The sequence below is a fragment of the Podarcis vaucheri genome (assembly GCF_965113315.1).
Source record: "Podarcis vaucheri genome assembly, chromosome: 2".
NCBI lineage: Eukaryota > Metazoa > Chordata > Lepidosauria > Squamata > Lacertidae > Podarcis > Podarcis vaucheri.
In genome coordinates, this window is record NC_138760.1 from 52676472 (window position 1) to 52689216 (window position 12745).

Sequence of the window (12745 nt, forward strand, 5' to 3'; positions counted from 1 at the left end):
TATTTGTAGCTGTGACCCAGGAAGGCTTCAAGATATTGTTTAGATTTAATTTCCCACTGAATTTCTTCATGCAACAGCTTTGCTTGACTAAGCTAGACCACAGCTGTTGATGGGTGGTTCTGGTCACATAAATCACTTTCTGCTGCATCACAAGCACATTCTGTGATCCTGTGGTTCTAAGTTCCAGGCCAGTTCACTGCTTTAGTGCAACTCCACAAGTCATGACATTCCATTGCCGCAGGGGTCACTGCTCCACATCCATTAGTGTTGCAGCTCAGCAAATTATGCAATCAGAACACAAATTACTTTGCCTCCAATTTGTGAAAGGGGTTTCAGCTATTAGATGTTTTTAACCTTCTTGTGTTTTTGTACAAGGGAGGCTGCAATTTTTACTGTGACATGGTTACTCCTGAGTAGTTTGGTTGTAGCCTTTGGCTGCTGCAGAATTCCAAGTGTGTATATTAAAAATCCAGGGAAATCCAAGACTTAAAATTAGTTGAAAGCAAGGAAAGACACCCTGAATAATTTGGAGCCCTTAAATGATCTCTGCGCTATTTTAAGGTAGCTTTGCAGGTAATAAGATACGACACTAAGTACAAGAATGAGTGCACTCGTTTTCCCACCCATAACCATATTTTGTATAAAATGCACATTTATTTTGAAATGTGGTTCTATTTCAGAGTTTTGTACAAGCCCACAATCTAGGTTATAGAACCCTGATATAGCAAAAATGCACGTGGATTAAATTTCCTTTTATTGAGATTACACTTGTCCCCTAATAATTTATAGCTACTTGTAGCAGGAATCCAACCACAGTCTCAGATTCTTTGGGGGGTGCTTATATAGAGCTAGTAACATGTCATAAAATTATAGATATTCAAAAGTAAAAAAAGGGGGGGGAATAAGATCTAGCTGCAGTAGAAGCTTAATTATTTTTTGCTATTAAAATCAACCCTAAAGATATATTTATGACACTGAAGACTACATGTGTTTTACGCATTATTTCTCTTTTGCCTTCTACTTCCCATAGTCATCCTCTAAGCAAAAAGATGTTCCTTACACCAGCGAGCATGTTTGATACAGCCTTCAGCTTTCTTTTTGAGTGCACAGTAACATTGTTTAATGTGCCTTGAGCATAGAAACTTAGTGCAAATAGTATTTCTTGTACTTATCTTCTTCATTTCTTCAACCAGATGGCTGCCCTGATTTGTGCAATGGCAATGGGAGATGCACACTCGGTCAGAACAGCTGGCAGTGTGTCTGCCAGACCGGCTGGAGAGGGCCTGGATGCAATGTTGCTATGGAAACCTCCTGTGCTGATAACAAGGATAATGAGGGAGGTGAGCAAAAGTCTTCCAATTCCCAGCCCCTAAAGAACAGAGGGTTATGTGCGGCTTCGTCATGAGTCATTTTACTAGAGAAAGACCCCCTCTCCTACTATTGTCAAGTGTTGTTGTTACATTTCCTTCAAAACAAATGAGATGGAGAAAGAAGAGCTCTTGTGGGGGAAATGATGTGACCTTAAAGACTTCTTTTTAAAATGTAGAGCTTCATTCATCTCTGGTGAAACTAAGGTTTTTGCTGCCGGAGTTTACAGTTGGGAATTGTATGGTTTAGAACTTTAGGACTCGGTCCTGTCTTCAGGTATGCACCCTTTATGACCTAAAAGTCCAGAAAAGCAGCCTGTACTACACATTATTCAAGCAAAGACGCAGCTGATTAAGTAAGATATTTTACAAAGTACTGTAAATATTTGTTAGAGCAAAGATGACAGGCAGAATCTTAGACAAAGGTAACACAAGAAACTTTATATTCTACGTTCAGAGATGCAGTTGAAAAGCCAGCTGCCAATCACCTGGAATCATATAGGACATCACATGTTGGCAGATAAAAAGATGGTTAGGCTTCTGAAGCCCACAAGGGGCTTCTGAAGGCCTGCCAATTGGGGTGTGTGGAGTTTTGAAGGCACTGCACACCTGGCTCCTGAAGATGTCTGAAAGCACAGCACAGTGCTCTTTGCAGGCGGCTTGCAAGATCCCTGAGCTGTGCTTTAAAGTCCTGCTGATCAGACGATTTTAATCCATATTTAGTGTTTCATTTTAGCACCAGAGGTGGATTTAGGGCAGCATGACTGGTTCCCTCACACGGTGCACAGGGGCTGCCTTCCCGCCTCCTTCCCAATGCCACCCCTGTTAGCATCCATCCTGCTCCTTCACCCAGGGTTGTTTTGGCGAGGGTTCAGTCCCAGGATCAGTCAATCTATTTCTCAAACCTACCAGACAAGCAAAAAGCACTGATGCAATGCATTATAATTTGCTTACATTTTAAGGTATTGGAACAAACCTTGGGGGCATACATCTCCCTGGAGCTATTGGGCTAACTGTACTTGCCAGAATTGTAAACAGGAATGGCTGCCTCCAAAATACCTATGTAAATAAGAACACAATAATTGCCCATAATGCCAAAGAGATGGCCCATAATGCCATCTCTTGCATTACTCTGTGTTCTAAGGCATTCAGCTTGTTACCTCAGGAAATGGCATAAACAGGTCATAAAGGCATCTCCTTTTCTTTACTCATAGTATCTGATAATCAAGGACCATGTTACCTCTTAACACAGAGGCCTCACTTAGAAGTTATGTGTAATAGGTTTATCATGCCTGTTGTTCATGGATTTGTGTAATATTTGGCTATCACCAGATAATGTAAAAATGAATTCTTTGTGTAAATGATATCTTCCATGACAAAAGGCTTTCTATATAGTCTGTCCTGAACCTGTCAATTTCATTTCCATCTATTTATCATTTTATTTATAATTTCAGCTCTAACTAGCCCTTCCCCAAACTGACAAACTGAATTGTTTATTGCAATAGAAATAATTTATTGCTACTTCATTTGAAATATTGAATACTTAACTTGACATTTGATCAAAAATAGTGGATGCAATGATGTCTAAATCTCTCAGTGCCACGTATGTTATTGTAGAAACATTCCTTTCCAAGCAACCTTTTCAAAAATTTGATAAAAGTAGACTTCAGATCAGAATTCATCAACTTTTCATGAAGTCTTCAATACAGTACCTAGTGCCATATGATAATTAACAAAACTAATTGCCCTGTTAAACATTAAATATTTGCTCAGCATTTTCAACTAATAAATTTCTCCTTGTCTTGTCATCATTTCAAGAAGTATTTCTAAATGTTTCAATAAAAACCCTGATGCAGCATTCCCAAAATGAAAAACTATTCTAGGACCTCAAGATACGCATTTGAGTAAGTTTGCCAAATAGCTTCAATAGTTATGACCAAGTACTCAGAAGCCATGGGAAGAGGAAACGTTCTAATCCTAGAAAAATTGCAGAAACTACTACAACAGAAGCACACAGGCATATTCTCAGTAGCTGCCTCATGATTATGTAAAATATTTGTCCTGGAGGCTCACCTTCACATAGACCCACAGCTACATGCCACAAGCTCTTTTAGTAATCCACTTCTGAAAGTATTTTGAATGTATGTCTGAAGGACTTGCCCAATGTCACAGAGGAAACTTGTGACTGAGCCAAGAGTTAAAACCAGCCATTCTTTCTGCTACTCCGAATATCATTTTTCATCTCTATTGGAGCTGCTTTTTCTAAATTCTTTGGGGCTCACAGAAATCTTCCAATTTCCATAATAGAGCTTCACCTCTCCATTTGTCTCTGCCTGCTGTGACATCCCCATAACTGGAGAATTTGAGTTACTCGTTTGTTCTTGTAGTCTGTTTCCTTACTCCACACTGCTGCTGTGTTAACAAATTTTCATGCTTCTTCTCCCTTCAATATTTTTATAGGGTTACACCACAGGGTGCCCTTGACCAGAATTTCTCCATAATTGTATGGCTGTTGGCAATTATCTTTAGTGGAAAACAGTGATAATGTTGTACTTTTAAGCATTTAAAAAGCTAAAGTGTTGTTTACTAGATTTTCTGTCTGCTGGTTTGCAGGAGGGGGCAGGATGCCTGGTGGTTTCTCTCTTTGTGCTTCCTTCTTTGTGTTCTTGTGTCCAGCTGCTACAGCCTTAAAGGTAGAAAACTGCTCACAAAGGAGATACATAATCAAGGATGCTTTTGGTTTGCCATACAGAGATTATTAGTTAGAATCATACCTTTAAGTAGTCTCTCGTCTTTATAAAGGCAGGGTCATGTTCAGCCTTACATGAGGCATAAATCAGATCCAAGGTACAGAAATGTCAAACTACTGGTAAAAGAAAAAATGCCATTCTACTAAATGTTTAGAGAGTGAATTCTAAGCTTTCAGCAGGTTATCTTCAGGTCGGAATCTCTGTAGGAGTTAAGTATAATTATTTCTGGTATGCTTTTGCTGTCCTGCCCATGGAGGGGAATTCTGTATTCCTAATTATGGATATCTGCTAGTTTTATTAATCATACAAATACAGCTGGACACAGTGATATCTCAGTCACATACTAGTATTCTGTTGTGGGGGTGAAACAAAATTTAAGTACCTTTTCATACAGAAATAAAATAAATTTCTGTGCCCAGGAGAAGAATGGTGCAGTATATGTGTCTTATGAAATACGGTATTTGTTTCTGATTTCATTAAACTGATTTTTTTTTAATATATAAAGTGTGTGTGTGTGAAAGGTGAGGCTTTTTATAAAATAATTTTCCAAAGGTGGCAGCCTAATTAAAAGATAGCGTTTTCCTGAGGCCAACTCCCTGTTAAAGGCTTTCATTCCAGAATCCTTTTTTGGTTTTAAAAAGATGTTTGAAGTCCATTAATTTACTCTTTGCAGCATCCTTTAAAATTTAATCCCTCTTCTAATCAAGTCCTCAGTAGTCTAAATTACTGTTAAGTATCTTTGGTGGGGATTATGAACAGTTATTCAAGATTATATGACGAATCTAATACTCACAGTACTGTGATTAAATCTGTAAATCTCTCAAAATGGCACATATAACCATTTAAAACACCGTGGACTTAATTCAGAGAATTAAAATATTTCAAAACAAGATTCACAGGATAACAAAAGGCGAAAAGTTATTATCAAGTACAGACTTTTCTGGATTTCCAGTGTTAATAGCAACAATTAGATTGCTTGCAAACCTTGGGGTTATGTGAGTAGATAGCTGCAAAATCCCTTGTGCTTTTGGCTGGAGAGAGAGTCAGAATAATGGTTGATTTCTGTTTGAATCCAAGGCTGTGGTTATGGTGGAAGCAACAGAGTTTTGGGGTGTTAATGCTGTGAACCCCTCCATCGTGGGCTCAGTTTGTATTATGTGTAAATCAACAACCCAGTCTCCACTGTGCCTCATTCCAAAAGGAAACACAAACTGTAGGAACTCCCAGATTCTAGCACCACTCAGAGATAGGGGTGGTGTGCAACAGTATGTACAAATAGCATTGAGCCAGAAACTCAAAATATTCCTCATCACTACTTTAGCTTGTTGCAATTATATTCCTTCTCAGTATTGAAAACTCTACCTATTAAAATCTACCTAAACTTTGGAAAGTCTTGACAAATTTTTGTATAATGCAAAATGCCATTGTGAAATGTCCATAGGCATAAAACATCTATATACCGGTATATGGCATTGCCCATTTACTTCAGTTGCCAGCCTCATATCCCAAAATCACAGAACACACTGGTATAATAGCTAAGAGGATTTTCTCCAGGAATTTGGGATATGGCATATTCTCTCTTTCTCTCTCTCTCTCCCCCCCCCCCAAGCCTATCTCCCACTCCTACTGCCTCTACACATATGCACACACACACACAATTAAAAAGAGTATCTCATTATTTATGTATAATTTACAGGCTCTTGTTCCTATTTTTGGAAAGTCTCAAACCAGCTTAAAAAATGGAGGGAATATCATGAAATTAAACATTCCATCAGTGATTAAGACCTAAAATCAATAATTGATCACATAAATACCCATTGAAACAAACAAACAGAAACCCCTCCTTTTTATTATTACATCTTGTTTTGGTTTTCAAAATATTGAACATCATAGAAAATACTATTCAATATGAAGGAAAATATACCACTGAAGCCCAATCTGGAGCAGCAGGTTTCCCAATTTGTGTCTTTTGCACAAAATAATATTAGAGGGGAATTTTGCATGGTATGCTGCACAATCTACCAGGGGTTGGTTCCATTTCTAACTTATGCCTGTAGCTGTAAATTAATTTTTTCTTCCCTTCATAGGTAAATTCACTTCTAGAGCAATACTGTTTCTGAACATGTTTGCCCTGTTCATATATTGGAATATAAGGGTGTGTTTTTAAGTTTCTTAGAACAAATAGTTTTGAAACGAAAGGGGGGGGAGGGAAAGGGAAAGGGGAAAAGTGGATCCTGCCCTTCTGCAATAATTATTTGGACAAGCTTTGCTTTTATAGAACAGTGACTCCTGTGATTTGATATTTCATCAGGCCTGTGATAGTTAAGATAATACAAGTATTTCACAGCACAAAAGCAAATCATGTAATTTAGCTTGCCTCATCAAGCTTTGCCACAGCAGGGGTCTCTAATTCAAGTCAGACAAAAGATTTATAAGGTTCTCAATACAAATACCCACAATACCTCAGGAGATAAAAAGGCTCCCTAGAGCAAATACAATAGACCTGGTTCTCAAAGGCATCTTTAAAATTGCTACTATAATAAACAATTGGTATCTGTTATTGACAGTTTTAAATATGTATAAAATATAGGCAGCATCTGCAGCAAATATGGTTCTTTGCATGAGTCACTAAATCCTCATTTGCTTGTTTTTCTAACTTAAAGAAAATATCTTTTATACTTTGTAACAAAGCCTTTGCACTTCTCGTCTTCCCCAAACTGTTACTGACATTAACTTTATTGATTCTGGCAATGACTCAGTTGGGAAAGCAGCTACAGAGGACATGAGTGCAGTAGAGCTAGTGCTAGCATTTTCAAAAATTGGCACTTGCAACCAGTTGAGCAGGCCCAGAGGTTTCAGCTGATCATTTTCAGGGACCAGGGTTGTGTTCCAGGCTTCTGGTTATCAAAAAGAAGAGAAAAAGAAAGAAAAGGGGGGGGGGGAATACATCTATTAGGGTGGCAATATTCAGGAGACATAAAGCAGGCCACTCAAACAGTGGCGTCAGTTGCCTCCTCAACTATGCTTCTGTTTCCTGAGCATCTACAGATAGCAGGCAGTGTTCTCTTTTGACTGAGTGAGTATTGTACCTCCATCAATACCTGCTATACTTACTTCTTGACAGGACAAAATATCCCCTCCGCTGTACTTGGTCATGTGCTTAAACAACAGCCATCATGCTATCCTGTAACAATCTGTAATCTTATCCATTTATTATTCCTTGAGTGGCCACTGAGACTAATGAGAGAAATGCAAGTGTTTGTATGCATTCAGCTAATTTATACAAAGTCCTCTTAGATACGCTGAACAGTAGCCACAAATATTTAGCAAGTTTAAACATCAAATAAATATTTATCATGACATGTGGCTATTAGCCTAATAACACACTACAAAAGGGGAGTTTTAATGTTTTACTAGGTAATATCCACTAACCGGGGACTCTTGGTGGGCAGCCGTTGCCATGGCTGCAGTGGGTTCAGGGAAGCCGCCATCTTCCAGTGTGGCTGATGGAGGTTATGGCTGGCGCTGTCCACCTCCAGCTGCATCGGGGTAAGGGCGGAAAGTGATAACTTAGCCAGTTGGGGGCAGGGGCTTGGAGGCTGCGAGTATCCCGCCCCTAGCCTTTTTTCCACCCACTCTGGCTTAATCTGTTGATGGAGGGGCCCAACTGATTTACTGTCTCTCACTGGGTCCCTTTGATCCTTTATCCTCTTAATGGCCCATTCCTCATGGCAGTCACCTCATGAGGAAGCTAGCCTGTCTTAATTAGCGTTTAACACTTTCTAGATCCAGGGATTAGAGTTGTCTGTATCTTAACACCCCACGGCTTGATTAAATTCTAACACTCACTGAATCCAGGGATTATAGGTGTCTAGTACCCACAAACTCATAACAGCAGAAAACTATGATAATCATGTAATTTAACAACTCACAAAACCGTGGTTGATAATACAGACATCCTGCCATTAGTTAGTCAATTAAAACACAGTGCGCTAAAAATCATCAGTTGTTAACCTACTTACTTGCCAAATTGTCTCTGTAAATACAGGTGGTTATAAAATAAGATGGGAAATAGATTAGAAATACTCTAGTTATTTCCTGATTAAAGTCTTTGGAAGAGTAAATTAAATTGTCATAGCTGGTATATCTTTTGCTTATCCAGAACATTCCAGCTTCCCTTAGGAATGCTTTTCATTGACAAATCTGATGATCAGGTCATGAGTTTGTGGAAGCAGCAAAGCAAGGAGGAGATGATGCTGTATAATCCCCTGGTTTAATGAAAAGACAAGTATGAATTTGTTGCAACAACAGGACCATATTTATATACTGGTATAATCATCACTCACATTGAGTTCAGTGGAGTTAGCCACTTGGGATAGTTGAGCTGAGCTGTGTTATAAAGCAGATAGAGGTTCTTCATTATTTCAACTTCCATTCTGGATTATTTACTGCTGCAATTTGACAAATTATCTTCCTACAAAACCACTTTTTGACATAAAAAATATAAATTCCTGACACGACAAGCTTTTAGAAAGGGGATGAACGAAAGCTACTGCTTTTAATTTATTCCATTGTAGTCTTATATTAATGTAGTTTCCCTAAAGTTTAGGGAATGTTACATGAGATACTGTGTGCATGCATGCACATGCAGATACATACATTGTATGAAAAAATTGGTTAGCCTGTATTTCATCATTTTTTCTAATATTATTTCAATTACTTATTTATCATATAATTTCAGTGGCACTTCATCAAGGTTGTGTGTGTGATTTTCTGCCCCAGTGAGATTTCCAATGTATGCTGGGTGGGGAGAGGGTGTGAACCGCAGGTAATATTTGTGTCTCCAGTGTTGGATGAAGTGTGCTTGACAATACCCAATACTCTAGGGCCAAAAAAAACTTGCTCAGAAGAGGCAGAAATTGTCTCTGCTGAATGCTTGCTCTTGCATATTGAATAAGGTAAAGGTAAAGGGACCCCTGACCATTAGGTCCAGTCGTGACTGACTCTGGGGTTGCGGCGCTCATCTCGCTTTATTGGCCGAGGGAGCCGGCGTACAGCTTCCGGGTCATGTGGCCAGCATGACTAAGCCGCTTCTGGCGAACCAGAGCAGCACACGGAAACGCCGTTTGCCTTCCCGCTGGAGCGGTACCTGTTTATCTACTTGCACTTTGACGTGCTTTCAAACTGCTAGGTTGGCAGGAGCAGAGACCGAGCAATGGGAGCTCACCCCGTCACGGGGATTCGAACCACCGACCTTCTGATCGGCAAGTCCTAGGCTCTGTGGTTTAACCCACAACGCCACCCGTGTCTCTATGATTTTTATTTTCTGTTGCAAACAACAAAAATATAATTTAAAGTGAAAATATTGTGAAAATATTGTAAACTGTCTAGAATTATTTTTATTACAATTGAAAACAAACATAAACTAATGTTAATGAATTTGGCGGGTGTTTTTCTAACCCATTAAAAAACCTTCAAGGAAACTGCCATTGATTAAAGAACGCTTCCCAAACAACATTATACAATTTCTGCCAGCCTGTTGACACTTTCTTGATCTTTCCTTGATCATTTGTCATGGGAGGGGGGGGAATGATGTGGCTTTCTAACATTGGCTGGGGTAGTAAATGCACACCAGTGGCAAAGGTGTGTGTGTGTGTGTGTTGTTTCTGGAAGGAAAATGGTAAGTGACAACTGGCTAAAATTTCGGACGTTGTTGTACAGGTAACAATTTGTAACAATGTCCTAGAAGTGCTACCCTGCAGGTCTACTTATGTGTAAATTGCACAATAATTTGTGTGCCTGGGGTAAGGTTTTAACCCCAGAAAAATAGAAGGTTAAGCATAGCAGTGTTTGCTGAATACCAACATATTTGAATTTCGTTTATAAGACTATGTGACCTATATTTTCATCTATAACATATCAGGTTTTGAGGTTTTAACATCTTCCATTTAATATTCCAACTTGTTTATTAGAATGTTAGCTTTCAGGGTTTCCTAAGTTTATTTAAATGGAAAATGAGGTAAACTAAATGTGTATTTTATCTGTTAAGCAGAATAGTAAATGTATAATTCTTAAGCTTGGAGATACCCTTATTTTCCTTTCAAATAAAGTTATGCGAAACTTAAAAGTGTTACCTACTCTCACTAGCAAATATTGCTTCAGTAAAATATATTCATTTGTATGGCTCATTACCCAGGATCAATACAGTGATAATACAAATGTATACAGTGTAATATATAAAAATGTGTGAGTGTTTGAATAATTGGTGTGACTGTAGACTTTCTAAAGTTCTTCAATATTACATTTTCCTTTGTGCTCCCATTTGCAAAGCCATCTTGTGCTTGGTTATTCTATTGTAATCCCACTGTGTGTTCAATAGGATTAACCCCCTAGTAAGTGTATTTAGAATTGCAGCATTAGAGTTTCAGAAAGACTTGCTATTGCTAATGCTAGACCTGAATGTGCTTCCCTAGTAATGGGAAATGGGTCAATGGGAAAAGGGCATTTGCACTTTGGATGTTTTCTCTCCAGGTACACTTGATATCTTCTTTGGACATCTATTGTAATCCATGTCACCATGTACATTACATTTTCGTAATTTCACATAGATATTTGACAGTGTGCTGAAATTGAAAGGGCTTTTGTGTTTCCAAAGCATCTAAGCAAAACAAGCAAAAACATGAATATGCATCATAGTTGAGCAGTGTCCCAAACTTTGCATCACATCAGGTCTAGGTTAGTTGCAGCCAACCCCTACAGAAAGCTGTACTTAAGTGATGGGCAGTGGGTTCAAGTATGCTGCATTGTCTGCAAGACTGAGTTCTCTGTTGATCATGCAGCAGATCCCTATAGAAACAGCTTTGCCGGGCCTATGCTCAGCACTGGGGGAGTGCTGAGCACAGGGCTTCCAAAGTACTTTGCACAGCACTTGCCAAATGCCCCACTGCCAGCTCTGCAAACTCCTTGCACCAAGCAAGGGGCTAGCAAAGAGCCTTGCACTGTGTTAAAGTTTAACATTAAACCAGCTCCCTCCACCCTGCCCTCCTCTTTTAAAAAAAACATCCAGTCTGATATAGAGTTCTAAAGAACTTGAAAGCTTACTTCTTTTCTTTTTTAACCTTTTGGTTGGCCTAATAAAAGTATTGCCCAGTCAGAGATTTTAGATTTTTTTTTATGTGGATTCTTTGTACAGACCTAACCATGAAACCTATAGTGTATTATTCTTATGTAGAGGTGTGTGCATATTTCAATTTAGTATCTAAGCAGTGATATTCAGGTTTCTCACTGGTATTGAATGGAGACATTTCTAGCCCCCCTAGGTCCTGAACTGGTACTTCAGAACAGTTTGATTGCCTCCTTGATTGTTTGCGAGATAACTGTAAGATTGGCAGTGACAGGGTAATTTACTGAAGATTGCAATGTCAGACTATATCCAAGGGGGCTCGCTGGCATGAAGATGTTATTCACATGACTGACAGGCCACTGGGAGATTGGTGTGCCAATTTAAAGTTCATGGTGTCGTCAAAAGTGTTCAGCCGCTGCAGCCCATAATCATGCAACTTGATGAGGTCATTATAGGCATAACATATTCTCACCCCCATAGACATAGCAAAACACACACACACAATAGCTTGAGCAGGTAAATATAAATTTGCGGAAAGGGAGTAATTTCTATCCTGTGTCTTGCCTTTTTGATTCTTTAATGTATTGATAGGATTCTCTTCTCTCACAGTTGCCTGAACAAAAGCACTGAGCAAACTAAAAGCAGAAGACAATTTTCAGTCTGTAGTGGTAGAAATACAACAAGCCTAGGAAAGATATCAAGGAAAAAGTGTTCAGACTTTAATGGAAAAACTGTCTTGAATCATTATTGGAACCCAATTATTTTCTCACATTGATTATATAAAGTGGGTAGCAAATGGACTGCAAGGGAGCGGGGTGGATCATCCTTGTTCCATGATAGAAACAGGCTTCAAGATGAATGGGGATCCTAACCTGTAAAGGCGGCTGACCTTAAAAGAAAAACATCTACAGCTCAAACAACAACGAGAACTAATCAAGAACTGTTTCATTTTTAATTTTTCTAAGAGATTGCATTGTCCATGGGTAATAATACCAACACAGAAAAGGTCTACAATAAAGCCCACACCAGCTCAAGCAGAGTATTATTTATTTATTGAACATATAGCCCAATCCACCACAAGGTATTGTGACAGATAACAGCTTATTAATTATTCTGCCCTCTCCCTGGATAGCCAACAAAATTCAATTTGAATAAATTTCTCATCCCATTTGCACGGTGTAAATATTCAGCCTTTAGCAAATTTATGAGTGAAAAAACTTTCCAAAGTTATGGGGTTGCCAGTAGTGGATGGTGCATTGGGGCAGCAGCATTCACCTGACCTCTGGCGAGTCGTGTTGCTGCTGCTTCCCAAGCAGTGGTGGGGAGGGGGGAGAATGGCATGGTGCACACACACCAGCCGAAGCACCAGACTGACTCCATTGGTGTGTCTAAACTAAGCCACTTACTTCTCCTGCTCTACCTCTCCAAAAGCAGCATTAATGCAACGAACCTGAGATCGGGTAAGTGCTGCCACCCACCATGCCATCCACTACTAGCAGTCCTTG

General features: G+C 39.1%; 1 protein-coding gene across 19 annotated transcripts in view; it reads left to right on the plus strand.

Moving 5' to 3' along the window:
• The window catches only part of TENM2 (teneurin transmembrane protein 2), a 750319-nt gene that overhangs the window by 679594 nt on the left and 57980 nt on the right, over positions 1 to 12745 (plus strand). For 18 of the 19 annotated variants that reach the window (XM_082214667.1, XM_082214655.1, XM_082214668.1 and 15 more), the window contains one exon: positions 1194 to 1340. The exons of the other annotated variant lie outside the window; for it this stretch is intronic. In XM_082214667.1, the coding sequence (XP_082070793.1) occupies positions 1194 to 1340 (147 nt within the window). The remainder of the gene's footprint in view (positions 1 to 1193; positions 1341 to 12745) is intronic. 19 annotated transcript variants of the gene reach the window in all.